Raw genomic sequence first — 15800 nt, forward strand, 5'->3', positions numbered from 1 at the left:
AATTAGTCCACATAGAAGACAGCAGGATGGGCTGAGTTGGCTCCGAGTCTGGGGTGCAGAGGGGAGAGCAGAAGCTTGCCTGTGCACAGACTTGCTGGGTGGCAAGGCCCAAGGGCATGGCTCTGGGATGGCCCAGCTGCATCCCAAGACAGTTCAGGGGTTTGCAAGGGAAGGCTGCCTCAGGGGTCCCTCAGACCGTGTCCTCTGTAGACAGTATTCATTGCACCTGAAGCAATGGGCAGCAGACGGTCCGAGGTCATTTCTTCTGGATAGTGTAGGGGCAGTGTTTGGCTGGGGCCGGGTTCACAGAGTGGGGTCACAGCACCCCTGAAAGTAGAGGAATGTTCCCGGCGCTGTGACTGCCTGGACAACCACCCTCGCCTCTTCTGCTGCCTGAGGGCAGGGAGAACCTGCAGCCTGGGCTGAGCCTGTCCTGGGAAGGCCAAGCTGGTCCCTCCAGCTCACAGATAGGTCACCTAGACCCCAGAGCTCCCCTCTTCCTCACAGGCAGACCTTCTCTGCCTTTCTTTTTCCAGGGAGCCGTGGACAAGCCACCTTTCCCGAGCTAGGAATAGCTCTCCTGAGCCACATGCTGACTTTTTGAGAACTTTATCCAGATTCCTCATTCATTCCTTCAGCAGATATTCCTCTATTGCATGCTGGACCCTGTTCTTAGCTCTGGAGACCCAGCTGGGAACAAAGCAGACAGCCTTCATAGAGCTACCTGGTGCTTGTGCACAGCCCTGTGCACCATGCCTGGCACCCAGGCCAGGCTTCAAAAGCATCAGCTGTGGCTGCTTCATCTTCCATCTCCACCGTGCAATCAGGGGCCCTGTTTTCCCGCAGAGGCTCCAGTCCCACTCGGCTTCCCAGGAGGCAGCCTGGCCCGTCCTGTCCTCGGGCTGTCCGAGGCTGGTGCTAACGTTCACACGCTTCTCTGCCCTCCCACAGAGGAGACTGGCTGCTGAGTTTCGTGTACCGCACATCCTCGGTGCAGCTCCGTGTCGCTGGCCTACAGCCCGTGCTGCTGCAGGACAGGAGGGTGGAGAATGTGGACTTGACCTCTGTGGTGAGTGTTGGCCTGTCCTTCCTGGGGCTTTGCGTTTGCTTAGTTGCTCCAGCCCAGCCACCCCTGTCCCCTGAAGTCAGTGGCCCCAACCTGTTCCATGCCACGGGAGAGAGATCATAAGAATTTATTTGGAGCCAGGTGCGGTGGCTCATGCCTGTAATCCCAGCACTTCGGGAAGCCCAGGAGGGCAGATCCCTTGAGCCTAGGAATTCGAGACCAGCCTGGGCAACATATCAAAACCCCATTTCTATAAAAATGTTTTAAATTAGCTGGGCATGGTGGTGTGTGCCTGTAGTCCCAGCTTCTTAGGAGGCTGAGGTGGGAGGATCACTTGAGCCTAGGAGATCAAGGCTGCAGTGAGCCATGATCGTGCCATTGTATTGCAACCTGGGCATCAGAGCACAACCCTGTCTCTAAAAAGCAAAAACACACACAGATATACAACTATCAATTAACAGGACCAGGATTGGATTTGAACCTCCAGAACCCTCACTCTTGCTCCTGTATTACTGCTGTTCCCCACTCCTGAGTATCCCCCTGACCCAGGGCTCCCCAACAGCCCCATCTCAGCTCACTAGTCAGGACTGTATGTTTCTGCGAGAAGCAGCTGGAGCAAGCAGAGGACACAGTTAGAGGGCTTTAGGCTAGACCAAAAGCAGAAGCACCTGCCTGCCAGGCTGTGGAAGGATGGGATGCAGAGCAGGACATCTGGAATGTCTTTAAAATGCAGAGCCCAGGGCCCCACTGCCCAAAACTTCTACATCACCTCTAGGGGCAGAGCCATGAGTCCACATTTTAAACATACTCCCTGAGGGTTCCCATGCAGCTAAAACTAGGCTGGGGTGCAGGAGCAGATCATCAGAAAGAATTCTTGCAGGGAATGGGGTGAGAGGGCACCTGCTGGGCAGCCACGCAAGCCCAACTTGAATTTATTTTCTTTTTTTTTCTTTCTTTCTTTCTTTCTTTTTTTTTTTTTTTTTGAGATGAGGTCTCACTCTGTTGCCCAGGCAGGAGTGCAGTGGCATGATCTCGGCTCACTGCAACCTCCGCCTTCTGGGCTCAAGCAATCCTCCCACCTCAGCCTCTCTAGTAGCTGGGAATACAGGCACGCACCACCACACCTAGCTAATTTTTGTATTGTTAGTAGAGACAGGGTTTCACCATGTTGGCCAGGGTGGTCTTGAACTCCTGACCACAGGTGATCCACCCGCCTCAGCCTCTCAAAGTGCTGGGATTATAAGTGTGAATCACCGCACCTGGCCTCTTTTCTTTTTCTTTTCTTTTCTTTTTTTTTTTTTTTTTTGAGATGGAGCCTCACTCTGTCACCGAGGCTGGAGTGCAGTGGCACGATTTTGGCTCACTGCAACCTCTGCCTTCTGGGTTCAAGCGATTCTCCTGCCTCAGCCTTCCTAGTAGCTTGGATTACAGGTGCCTGCCAGTACGCTTGGCTAATTTTTGTATTTTTAGTAGAAACAGGGTTTCACCATGTTAGTCAGGCTGGTCTTGAACTCCTGACCTCAGGTGATCTGCCTGCATCAGCTTCCCAAAATGCTGAGATTACAGGCGTGAGTCACCGCATCCAGCCTTTTTTTTTTTTTTTTTTTTTTGAGATGGGGTCTTGCTCTGTTGCCCAGGCTGAAGTGCAGTGGTGCAATCACAGCTCACTGCAACCTCTGCCTCCCAGGCTCAGGTGATCCTCCTGCCCCAGCCTCCTGAGTAGCTGGGACCACAGGTGTACACCACCACATCTAGCTAATTTTTTGTATCTTTGGTAGAAACGAGATTTCACCATGTTGTCCAGGCTGGTTTTGAACTCCTGAGCTCAAGCAATCGACCTACCTTGGCCTCCCAGAGTGCTGGGATTACAGGCATGAGCCACTGCGCCCAAACAACTTGAGTTTTTTTAGACTTTGAAAGAACCTCGTTCACCTGCCACATGCTATCCTAGGGAGTTAATAGCTTCCTGTGCGGACACTCACTCTATGCCCAGCTCTGCCCTAAGCCTTTTATTTATTTATTTATATTTTTGAGATGGAGTTTCACTCTTGTCTCCCAGGCTGGAGTGCAATGGTGTGATCTTGGCTCACTGCAACCTCTGCCTCTCAGGTTTAAGCAATTCTCCTGCTTCAGCCTCTCTAATAGCTGGGATTACAGGTGCCCCCCCCCACCACGCCCAGCTAATTTTTTTTTTTTTTTTTTTTGTATTTTTAATAGAGATGAGCTTTCGTCATGTTGGTCAGGTTGTTCTCAAACTCCTGACCTCAGATGATCTGCCCACCTTGGCCTCCCAAAGTGCTGGGATTACAGACATGAGCCACCGCACCCAGCCTGCCCTAAGCCTTTTACAGACATTACTGTCCCCATTGTGCAGACAAGGTCACTGAGGCTTACAGACGTTCCAGGGTCACACCACTGAAACATGGCAAAGCAGGACTCAAACCCAGGTCTGAAGCCAGTAATTGTAGCCCTAGCCCAGGTAGATATGAGGAATTGTGGGAGACGTGCCCCACAGGGGGAAGGGCAAAGAGGGGTTGGCAATGGGCAGGAATAAGCTGTAACTACAAGCACAAGCCGACTTCAGCCAGTAAAAACGCTTGCAATGTCAGGGGACCCTGAGAACAAAATCTCTGGTTTCTAGTTATTGTGTTGTTGGCTACCATTTATCAAGTGCCAAGTGCTTCCCAAGTGTAACCCAGTGTATTAGTCTGTTTTCACACTGCTGATAAAGACATACCCAAGATTGGGTAATTTATAAAGAAAAAGAGGTTTAATGGACACAATTTCACGTGGCTGGGGAGGCCTCACAATCATGGTAGAAGGTGAAAGGCACATCTTCCATGGCAGCAGACAAGAGAGAATGAGAACAAAGTGAAAGGGGTTTCCCCTTATAAAACCATCAGCTCTCAGGAGACATATTCACTACACTGAGAACAGTTTGGGGGAAAACACCCCCAAGATTCAATTATCTCCCACTGGGTCCTTCCCACAACACATGGGATTTATGGGAGTACAATTCAAGATGAGATTTGGGTAGGGGCACAGCTAAACCATATCACCCAGTTTCCACTAATGGTTGTTTGAGCAGCTCCTTCCTGCAGACAGACTAGACTTATTTCTGGGCATCTAAAAATTCCCTGGCTTGAGGGGCACTCTGGCTTCCCCATTCAACATCAGCAGCTGCCTGATCTGACCACTCTACCCCTGTGTCTCAATGGCCGATGAAGCTAGACCCCAGACCCAACCCTGCCACCACAGTGTGGCTCACACTGGGCTGCATGTGTTTTGAGACTTGACTGAGCCTTTGATAACATGGGGGAATTCTTACACAAAAAAACACAATCAGAGCTTCACCAGGGGCTGCTGTCCGTGAAGTCTGTCGGCCATGTCCCTGCCCAGAGGTCACCCGGGCCTCTCACCTGGCCTGACACCAGGTCACTGGGGCCAATTCATTCTCACTTCTATCTTCACCCCTAAACTCCCAGGGCCCTGAGACACAATTCCTAACCCACCAGAGGATCACAAATGAAGCCACCCTGTGCCTTCCTAACTAGGAGCTTAAGGGACTGGGGTAGAATAAGAGGCATTTCTAGACTCATCCATTTATGAAACTGGTTGCTCCTGGTTAAAGAGTCTTCACAGGGACCAGGCACGGTGGCTCACACCTGTAATCCCAGCACTTTGGGAGGCCGAGGCGGACAGATCACCAGGTCAGGAGATCAAGACCATCCTGGCTAACATGGTAAAACCCCATCTCTACTAAAAATACAAAAAATTAGCCAGGCGTGGTGGCGGGCGCCTGTAGTCCCAGCTACTCGGGAGGCTGAGGCAGGAGAATGGCATGAACCCAGGAGGCAGAGCTTGCAGTTAGCCGAGATGGCACCACTGCACTCCAGCCTGGGTGACAGAGTGAGACTCTGTTTCAAAAAAAAAAAAGAGTCTTCACAGATAGACTTGGCTCACATTCTGTAAACCTCACAACTCCCTAGAGGAGGTATTAAGCATCCCCAGATCACAGATTGGGAAACTGAGACCTGGGAGCATGGAGTCATAGCCAGAGTTGTAGGTCTGGGTTCTGAGCCCAGGTTGGAAGCTGTGCTGCCCGCTTCCCTGTGGGAATGAGGTAAGCTGAGTCACAAGGCCAGCAAACCACAGTGACAAGAATTTTCTCTCGGCCCCTTTGCCGCACTTGCAGCAGGGGTGCCCCGTATACTCAGTCTGCCACACTCAGCCCCTTGTGGGAGGAAGCACATGAAGCAAGTGCGAGGTCTGGCTGACCACTCCAAACGCCAACACAGGAGCAAGCTCCATGCAGGGCGTGTGGCCAGACCAGGTGTGTCGCCTCGAGTGGAACATGGCAGCACCCAGGCAGGGGTACCCGTGACCCCGAAGCCTCAGAAGGGGTGTTAGTGTGCTAATTAGCTGTTTTAGTTCCGCCATCAACAGCCCAATGGACGGTGGCATGTTCACAGCTCAGCTGGCCCATGGCCGCATTGCGTGGGGCAGCTGCCCTCCACTGGTGAGGGCAAAAGGCCAGTGTGACAGCCTTTCTGGGTACCCGCGCTTGGTGGATCCCGAGCTCTTGTCCAGCATCCAAGAAGAATGAGGATACGCTGACAATTGAAGAGTGAGCAAGATGGAGAGTTTTATTCAGTGATGAAACAGCTTTCCACAGACAAGGGATGTGGGGGTGGTTCCCCTACCCAAAGGCAGGAAAGCCCCCACAGTGTGGCTGAATCCAGGGCTTTTATGTGCTCAGAATAGGGGAAGGGTGGGCAAACAGGAACAGAAGTTCTCACTCTGGGTGGCGGGTTTCATCTGGGACCAGCAGTCCAGTCAGCCTTCAGGCTGTTTTTTTGGTTTGAAGGTGGGGTTTTACCGGGGACCCGCCCTTATCTGCCTAGGCATTTGGCTGCCTCCCATCACTATCAACAGGACTCAGCGATGATGCCTCCTGACCCGTGTCCAGGGCTCTCTGTCCTATTCAAGGTGCCTGCACCCTGAATGGGGTGAAGGGGAGCAGAGACTTTGCGCCTCAGCACCCCAGGAGTCTCCCTTTGCTAGAAGAATCAGAGATAAAAATCACCTGCTGAAGAAAGTAGCTTTTAATGCTGCAAAGCCCTCACAAGATCTGATTTCTCCTGGGAATGGGATATAGTAGGAAGAGCACAGCCTTTGGCACCAGAGAGGCATGGCTTAGAATCCTGGCTCTGCCACTGGTTTACTGGCTGTGTGACCTTGGGCCAGTTACTTAACCTCTCTGTGTCTCAGTGTCCTCATCTAGGAAATGGTGGAAATGCCTAACTTCCAGGGCAGTGCATGTAAGATGCTTGGCGCATAGTAGGCCCTCCTTTAATCCTAGTCCCTCCTGGCCTGCCCCTGCCACCACCCCCAGTTTGTTTGCCTCTGGGACCAGCAGCTTTGGAGACTCCACTCCCTCCTCAGATTGTCTTTGTGGCAGCTTCCCAGTTCCTGCCTAATAATAGCTCTTTATCACATTAGGAACACATCACAAAAAACGGTGCTTTCCTCTTCTGGGTAATTAGAGGTAATTAGCACTGCCTTTGTGCTGGCCTCCTGTTTTCCTTGAAAACCAAGGGAGCTTTCATTACTGCTGTCGGGGAAAGTGCTGGCCGCCCTCTGCTCCCAACAGAGACCCACAGGACCTGTCTTCTCCCTGCTGGACCAGCCAGACAGCAGGGCCCTTTGTGATCACCCACTGGGCTGGTCCTGTTGCAGGCAGGGCGTATCTCTGGGGTGAATGAAGCTGCCCTCCTGCCCCTCAGTCAGTCCTCACAGGGACTGGGTTACAGTGGGTGGGGGATTTGCCACCCCAGGGACCAACTCCTGAGGCTTCTGGGGTGCAGAGAGCTGGCCCACGACAAGACTCTTCATGTCCCAGAGGAAATGCTGGGTGGCCTAGAACTTAGCAAAGGCTTGGCACAAAGTAGATACTCGATAATAACCACAGTAGCCAACAGCTCACATGTTTTATGGGGATAAGTCATTTGATCCTCATAGAGATCCGCATAGCGGTAGTAACCCATTTTACAGATGTGAAAACAGAGGCTGAAGGCGGTGCCACGGCATGTGAGTGGTAGAGCCGGATGAACCTGGGCTCTTCACCACTGCCTCGGTACTGCCTTCTTTCACACATCTCCATAGCTTCTGGTAGTGACCTCTAACCCTGCACCAAAAGCCTGTTACATGTATTATCTTATCAAAACCACACAGCCAGCCCACGAGGTATAGGTCCCTTTATTAGCCTCATTTTATACATGAGGAAATTGAGGTCCAAGAAGGGAAAGAACATGGGCTTGGAAGGAGTCACTGGGGGAGGCAGAGGTGGGTGATGGCAGCCTCTGGGTAAGTTGGGGTGCCTGTTGAGGTAGGAAACAGGAAGGGCTGGGCCCCATTTGTACCTGCGAGGATCTGGTCACCACCGAGGCCCCACGGTGCACGGGGCTGGCTGTGGGGCACAGAGGTGAGGGAGAAGTGGTCTCTGCTTCCCTGCGCTCAGTTGATCAGGGAATGCAACCTCGTGCAAATGTGATGATGACGGGTTATGAGTGCTGTCACAGGGTGTTCACAGAGGCCCCTGCCAGCACGGGAAGCCACGGAAGGCTTCTGCACGCCAGTCACATTCAGCGTGTATCCAGGCGGCTGGTAGATTCAATCGAGAGAGCCTGGGAGATGGTCAGGGGCTGAATCTTCACACAGTATCGGCCACGCCAGAACTTTCTGGTGCTGAGAAGAGACTCTTTCCCGACCCGCCTCACCCCTCTTCTCTCATCTCTCCAGCTAACTGTAAAACCAGAGCTCTGCCCAGCAGCTGCTCCCCTGGGTCTTTGCAGAGGGGTGGCTCAGGGACTAGGGTTGCCTGAGACCCGGACCAACTTGTAGTCAAGGAGGGCCAGAGCTGTGTGTTCTAGGACAGCACTCAGTGGAATTTCCATCTGGTATCAGCTGCAGCCAGTGGGTACAAACACCTCCCTTCCTGGCCTGTTTCTACCCAGCACTGGCACCAGCGCTCTACAACATTACAAAGGTCTAGGGAGGCAGTTCTTGTTTGTCCTTAGAGAGGCAGTTATCACTTGTCCCTGTGGGTGTGAAGTTGCTGCTGGCTGGAATTCAGACGTGATGGCTGGAGCTTGAGCAGCCATCTTAGGCTCCCAAATGGATCAGCCCAGCTAACTCCCTACTCTCCATCTCCTACTTCTAGAAAACTAAGGTAAGGGAACTCATATTTACAGAGTACCTCCTGGGGTACCAGGCACTGTGCTTTGTGGTTTGTATTATTTCTTCCAGCAACTCCTTTAGGTAGGTATCACGAACTCAAATTGCATAATGTCTCTTTAAAAGTGTCTGGGGCAGGGCATGGTGGCTCATGCCTATAGTCCCAGCAATTTAGGAGGCTGAAGCAGGAGGATCTCTTGAGCCCAGGAGTTTGAGACCAGCCTGGACAACATAAGAAGTCCCCATCTCTACATTTAAAATTTAAAAAGCCAGGTGCGGTGGCTCACACCTGTAATCCCAGCACTTTGGGAGGCCAAGGAGGGCGGATCACCTGAGGTTGGGAGTCTAAGACCAGCCTGGCCAACACTGTGAAACGCTGTCTCTACTAAAACTACAAAAATTAGCCAGGCGTGGTGGTGCACATCTGTAATCCCAGCTACTTGGGAGGCTGAGGCATGCAAATAGCTTGAACCTGGGAGGCAGAGGTTGCAGTGAGCCAAGATCATGGCACTGCACTCCAGCCTGGGCAACACAGCAAGACTCTGTCTCAAAAAAATTAAAAGAAAAAAAGGTAAACAAGGAAAAGTGTTTTGGATCATATAGGAACATAATATCAAAAGCTAGCATTCTCTGAGTTCCCGTGAAGTGCTAGGCCCTTGAACTCCTTTTTTTTTTTTTTTTTTTTTTGAGACAGAGTCTCGCTCTGTCACCCAGGCTGGAGTGCAGTGGCCAGATCTCAGCTCACTGCAAGCTCCGCCTCCCGGGTTCACGCCATTCTCCTGCCTCAGCCTCCCAAGTAGCTGGGACTACAGGCGCCGCCACCTCGCCCAGCTAGTTTTTTGTATTTTTTAGTAGAGACGGGGTTTCACCGTGTTAGCCAGGGTGGTCTCGATCTCCTGACCTCGTGATCCGCCCGTCTCGGCCTCCCAAAGTGCTGGGATTACAGGCTTGAGCCACCGCGCCCGGCCTTGAACTCCTTATAGCAGTCATTCAAGGTCATGACTCTCATTTTACAGATGAGGAAGCTGTAGTTCAGGAAATGGTGAGGACTGGCCCAGTTACTAGTAAGAGACAGAGCCAAGGCTGGCACCCCAGCTTCTCAGAGAGTCCAAACTTAGGTTCCTTCTCAGGCCCTGCAGCCACTAAATATGCGTCCTGCTGCAGAGGGGCACTGGGTCTGTCTTGACAGCCACCCTGAGCCCAGGGCCCTGAAAGCCACTTAGATGTGTGGATATACGTGTGTGTGTTTTCCCTGGAATCTGTTTAAAAGCATTCGTGAGGAAAAGAACGAGAGGTAGGCAGATTCTAGTGGTGAGAAAATAACAAAACTGTACAGGGAATTGTCTTTTCATGTTTTTGAAAAATCATTTGAATAACGCAGTGTGATTTGTGATTCAAATGGAAATGCAGATGTTACCAGCAGTGTCTTTGTGCTGTTTTCTGAGATTCTCAGTAACAGCCTCCCTGGTGTTTTTCCTGTCCTTGTTTTTTAAAAGAAAGCCTTCCTCTTCAGCCTTAAAGGAAAGTCCGGTCTCATGCGCATCTTTGGCACTAAAGCAGGTCCCCTCGACTGACTGGGGAGAACACAAGGCTCTATCTCAGGGGGCAGATCCAGGCTGAGCAGTTTCTGCAGGCAGCGTCTCAGGCTCAGCACCAGCCTTTGCTGTCCATGCGCTGTGTGTCATTCAACAAACCGCCACCCCTCTCTGGGCTTTGCTGTCCTTCTCTGTAAAGTGAGGATGATTTTTAACCTTCCTTCCTTCCCCAGCTGATTTTCTCTGAAGAGAACAGGCTTTAGAAACAGGCCTGGATGGCCAGGCGCGGTGGCTCACGCCTGTAATCCCAGCACTTTGGGAGGCCAACGCGGGCGGATCACGAGGTCAGGAGATCAAGACCATCCTGACTAACACAGTGAAACCCCGTCTCTACTAAAAGTACAAAAAAATTAGCTGGGCATGGGGGCGGGCACCTGTAGTCCCAGCTACTCGGGAGGCTGAGACAGGAGAATGGCATGAACCCAGGAGGCGGAGCTTGCAGTGAGCTGAGATCACGCCATTACACTCCAGCCTGGGGAACAGAGCGAGACTTCGTCTCAAAAAAAAAGAAAAGAAAAGAAAAAGGAAGTAAAAGAAAGAAAGAGGCCTGGATTCAAATCCCAGATCTGCCATGTTCTAGCTGTGTGACCTTGGGTAAGTCACTTTACCTCCCTGTGGCTCAATTTCATCTACAATGAGCCGCCCACACCTAGCAAAGGAGTATATCCAGTAAGCTTATTTGCTGCAACGTATTAAGGACCTACTATGTGTCAGGCATTGTCCATTATTACAGCTAGGCATCAGGCATTTAAATCACACCCCTACTTGACACTCACCAACACATCCCAACACAAAAATGGGATGGACATATGACTCTGACGAAGGGGGTGGCCACTTTGTCTTAGTTAAGGTGCTGGTTCTTGGCCTTTGTCTTAGTTAAGATGCTGGCCCATATAACAGAGGCCCTGCTAATGTTTTGTGGTTTTTGTTTGTTTGTTTGTTTGTTTTTTTCTGGAGACAGGGTCTTGCTCTGTCGTCCAAACTGGAGTGCAGCAGCACAATCAGGGCTCACTGCAGCCTCAACCTCCCAGGCTCAAGCGATCCTCCCACCCCAGCCTACCTAGTCACTGGAATTACAGGCACACGCCACCACGCCCAGCTAATTTTTGTATTTTTCTGTAGAGACAGGGTTTCCCCATCTTGCCCAGGCTGGTCTCAAACTCCTGGGCTCAGGTGATTCTCCCACCTTGGCCTCACAAAGTGGGGATTATAGGGGTGAGCCACCGTGCCTGGCCTAATTGTCTTAAATACACAAGGGTTGATTCCGTCACATAAAATAAATAAGAATAGGCCAGTTAGGGCTGATGTGCCACTCCACAGTCTTCAGGGACCAGATTTCCCTCATGCTGCTTGTTCTGCCTTCCTTTGTGGGCTGACTCATGGCCCAGGATGGCTGCTCAAGCTCTGGCCATCTCGTCTGAATTCCAGCCAGCAGGAAAGAGGACATGAGGGAAGAAGAGCACTCCTCCTCTTAAAGAGAATTCCAAGGAATACCACATCACACTATTGCTTCAACTCGTGGGCCAAAACTAGTCACAGTGCTATTCTTAGCTTCAAGGAAGCCTTGGGAGTGTGCCCAGCTATAAATTTGAGTCCTTGTGACTAAAGAAGAAACAGGAGAGTGAGTTGTAGCCAGCACCTTGCAGTCTATGCCGTAGCTTTCTTTCCAATTTGGGGACTTTTCCAGGGAAAATCCTCACAGCCAACCTCTGGTGAAACTACCCTGTGTTCCCCTTTTTACAGTGGAGGAAATTGAGAGCCAGAAGGGTAGAGGGGCCTGACCAAGGTGTCACAGCTAGTGAGCAGCAGAGCCCTTCTGGGGTAGCCTAGAGCTGTAGGCATCGGCTGGGCACAGTGGCTCAGGCCTGTAATCCCAGCACTTTGGGAGGCTGAGGCAGCAGGATTTCTTGAGGCCAAGAGTTCAAGACCTGGGCAACATAGGAGACCCCATCTCTACAAAACATTTAAAAATTAGCCAGGCATGGTAGCACGCATGTGTAATCCCAGCTACTCAGGAGGCTGAGGTGGGAGGACCACTAGAGCCCAGGAGGTCAAAGCTGCAGTGAGCTATGGTTGTACCACTGCACTCCAGCCTGGAGGAGAGAGAGAACCCATCTCTCTCTCTCTCTGTCTTTCTCTTAATTTTTCTTTTTTCTCATGCTATTTTGACAAAAAGCCCATCCCTAAAAAAAAAAAAAAAAAGCTGCTGGGCAGTGTCTCATGCCTGTAATCCCAACACTTTGGGAGGCTTAGGCCGGTGGATCGCTTGAGGCCCGGAGTTCGAGACCAGCCTGGCCAACATGGCAAAACCCCTTCTCTACTAAAGATACAAAAAATTACTGGCATGGTGGCACAGTCCTATAATCCCAGCTACTCAGGAGGCTGAGGCAGGAAGATCGCTTGAACCCGGGAGATGGAGGTTGCAGTGAGCCAAGATCGCGCCACGGTACTCCAGCCTGGGCAACAGAGCAAGACCCTGTCTAAAAAAAAAAAAAAAAAGCTTCAAGCAAAGAATGAGAGCTTCTACATCACCTTTCTGTTTATCAGGAGATTCCTTCCTGCCTCCAAAGGATCCAGATTTTTTAGAGAAACATCCTTCATCTTTATTTAATAAATTCTAAAACAGCTGTGAATATAGAGCCTTCCCACCCACTCTGGATTTGAGAGCCACTGAGGAATGGAGTCATGGGTTTGGTGACTGGTTGGCTGTGGATGCTCAGGGCAACGCTGAGGCCCAGAAGTTTGGCTGGAGGTCCCTGGGGAGGGCTGGGCTCCACACACCCACCGTGATGCTCACTCACTGTCTCCTGCAGGTCAGCGGCCACCTGGACTACGCCAAGCAGATGGACGCCATCCTGAAGGCTGTGGGCATCCGCACCAAGCCAGGCTGGGACGAGAAGGGGCTCTTGCTGGCCCCAGGCTGCCTGCCCACCGAGGAGACTTGCCAGGCAGCAGCTGCCACCTCATCAGGAGATATCCCCCACCATGTTGGGCAAACCCAGGGTCCCACATCCAGAGACACCTCCAAATTGGCCATGTCCACAGACCCCAGCCAAGCCCAGGTGCAGGCAGGGCTGGACCAATCTGAAGGGGTCTCCCTTTCTGCTGCTGCCAGCCCTGAAAGCACTCCCATCTGCAGCCATGGCACGGACCCCAACCCACTGGGCTGCCCCAATTGTGCCTGCAAGACCCAGGGCCCCAGCCCGGGGCTGGACTGACCACAGCAGGGCACCTGAGCCGTCTTTCCCAATCTCTGTATACAGCTTTCTCTTATACCCTCGGGTTCCTCCTGGGAGCTCCGGAGGTGCGGGATTTCCACAGGTCTCTTTCCTAAACTGAAGGAATTGGGACTGAAAGGGAAAGGAAATGGAAGGAAGGAGAATTTGGAGGAGAGAACACGCCCACCCTGGGGAAGCTGCCTGTCCCCAGGGAAACCCCACCAGGGAGCAGCCGCCTCCTCCTCAGAGACCTGCAGAGTCAACCAAGCACGGGTTAGAGTCCCAGAACTGGAAACCAACGGTGGGCTTTCTGTACTGCTTCTCATAGCTTTGGAGTCTGGCTGTCCATCAGGAGGTCCCGAGGGCTCTCTGGGGCCTGAGGCTCCCACACCACCTCTCCCCTGGCCTCAGTAAAACCAGGTGTATGCGTGCTCTTCCATCCACACTCCAGGGCTGCCCACCAGCTGACAGCCACTATCAACTGGCAGTAACAGAGCAGGCACAGGTACAAAGAGGGCGGCTCACTCCTGCTCTTAGGAGATCCAATCAGATCTGCCCTGTACAGACATGCAGGCTGTGCACTGCACAACTCCAGGGACATTAGTCACACTGATGCAATGTGAGTGTGCTCCCCCATCATGCAACATCTGGACATAACTAACAGAGCATGGCGAATACGTGCTGAATTGCTTTCAGTAAGGCTGTGAACTAGGCCTGGGGACAAGAATGAATTTTACATGGAAAGAATTTCCTGTAGCAGGAACAGAGGGGATAACAACAGCAATAAATAACAATAAGAAGCTACCACTTCTTGAGCATGTACCACATACCAAGTGGTTGCCTGGGATGTGTCAGTTACCCTTCACAGCAATCCTATGAGGTAGGGACTATTATTATCTTCATTTTATATTTGGGGAAACTGAGGCTCAGAGAGATCAGGTAACCTGCTGAAGGCCGAACAGCTGGTTAGTGATGGAGCCAAGTTCCAGGCCCCTGTATGTCAGACTCCAATGCCCAAGCCCCAAGCCACTGGGTCTGCATCCGTGAGAGCCTTCCTCTTTGTTCCTCCCACAGTACCTGAATGACAGGGCCAGAGATAATGCATCCCCGTTGTGCAGATGGGGAAATCAAGGCCCAGGCAGAGGAAGAATTGACAGGCTCTGGGGAAGGTGGGAGGAGGGCAGCAAAAATTAGAGTTGTAGAACATAGGAGCCAGATCACTGCTCAGGTGCATGTGTATTCATTTGTTCATTCAACACACATTTATGGCTCACGCCTGTAATCTCAGCCCTTTCGGAGGCCAAAGTAGGAGGATTGCTTGAGGCCAGGAGTTGGAGATCAGTCTGGGCAACATAGCGAGACCTAGTCTCGACAAAAAATTAAAATAAAAAAATTAGCCACTGTCGGGCCGGGCGCGGTGGCTCAAGCCTGTAATCCCAGCACTTTGGGAGGCCGAGACGGGCGGATCACGAGGTCAGGAGTTCGAGACCATCCTGGCTAACACGGTGAAACCCCGTCTCTACTAAAAAAAATAGAAAAAGCTAGCCGGGCGAGGTGGCGGGCGCCTGTAGTCCCAGCTACTCGGGAGGCTGACGCAGGAGAATGGCGTAAACCCGGGAGGCGGAGCTTGCAGTGAGCTGAGATCGCGCCACTGCACTCCAGCCTGGGCGACAGAGCGAGACTCTGTCTCAAAAAAAAATAAAAAAATTAGCCACTGTCAACTACTCAGGAGGCTGAGGCAGGAGGATTGCCTGAGCCCAGGAGTTCGAGGCTGCAGCGAGCTATGATTGTGCCACAGCCTGGGTGAAAGAGTGAGGCTCCAACTCTTTTTTTTTTTTTGAGACGGAGTCTTGTCTTGTCACCAGGCTAGAGTGCAATGGCGTGATCTCGGCTCACTGCAACCTCCACCTGCCGAGTTCAAGGGTTTCTCCTGCCTCAGCCTCCCGAGTAGCTGGGATTAAGGCACCTGCCACCACACTCGGCTAATTTTTTGTATTTTTAGGAGAGATGGGGTTTCACTATGTTGACCAGGCTGGTCTCCAACTCTTGACCTCAGATGATCCACCCCCCTCAGCCTCCCGAAGTGCTGGGATTACAGGCATGAGCCACCGCGCCAACTCCAACTCTTAAAACACAAAATTTAAGGCCGGGCGCGGTGGCTCAAGCCTGTAATCCCAGCACTTTGGGAGGCCGAGACGGGCGGATCACGAGGTCAGGAGATCAAGACCATCCTGGCTAACATGGTGAAACCCCGTCTCTACTAAAAAATACAAAATAGCCGGGCGAAGCGGCGGGCGCCTGTAGTCCCAGCTACTCGGGAGGCTGAGGCAGGAGAATGGCATAAACCGGGAGGCGGAGCTTGCAGTGAGCTGAGATCTGGCCACTGCACTCCAGCCTGGGCGACAGAGCGAGACTCTGTCTCAAAAAAAAAAAAAAAAAAAAAAAACACAAAATTTAAAAACAAATATTTATGCAACTCTTGTTGCTTTTAAACTAAACTGCCCGTGTCACACATGGGAAATGGAGGCTCTGAAAGGGGAAAGAATTGTGCTGGGGTCCCAGATTAAAGGAGTAAAATCTGGACCAGAACCCAGGACACCTACACCCAGGCCTCCTCCCACTACACCAGCTGCTTCTCAAGCCCCGACTGGCCCTTCAGTTGAATCCAGTCCACACCACAGCCAC

At 51.9% G+C, this 15800-nt stretch overlaps 1 protein-coding gene across 12 annotated transcripts in view; it reads left to right on the top strand.

The window, feature by feature from the left end:
- Positions 1–13942, top strand: part of TMCO4 (transmembrane and coiled-coil domains 4) — a 125170-nt gene extending 111228 nt beyond the window's left edge. For 9 of the 12 annotated variants that reach the window (XM_033228051.1, XM_033228056.1, XM_033228057.1 and 6 more), the window contains 2 exons: positions 952–1069; positions 12711–13942. In XM_033228051.1, the coding sequence (XP_033083942.1) occupies positions 952–1069; positions 12711–13115 (523 nt within the window). In that variant the 3' untranslated portion in view covers positions 13116–13942. The remainder of the gene's footprint in view (positions 1–951; positions 1070–12710) is intronic. The other 3 variants (XM_033228058.1, XM_033228059.1, XM_033228062.1) reach the window with 2 other exon arrangements.
- The last annotated feature ends 1858 nt before the right edge of the window (positions 13943–15800 follow it).

The sequence above is a fragment of the Trachypithecus francoisi genome, unplaced genomic scaffold, assembly GCF_009764315.1.
Source record: "Trachypithecus francoisi isolate TF-2019V2 unplaced genomic scaffold, Tfra_2.0 Lachesis_group12, whole genome shotgun sequence".
NCBI classification, from domain to species: domain Eukaryota; kingdom Metazoa; phylum Chordata; class Mammalia; order Primates; family Cercopithecidae; genus Trachypithecus; species Trachypithecus francoisi.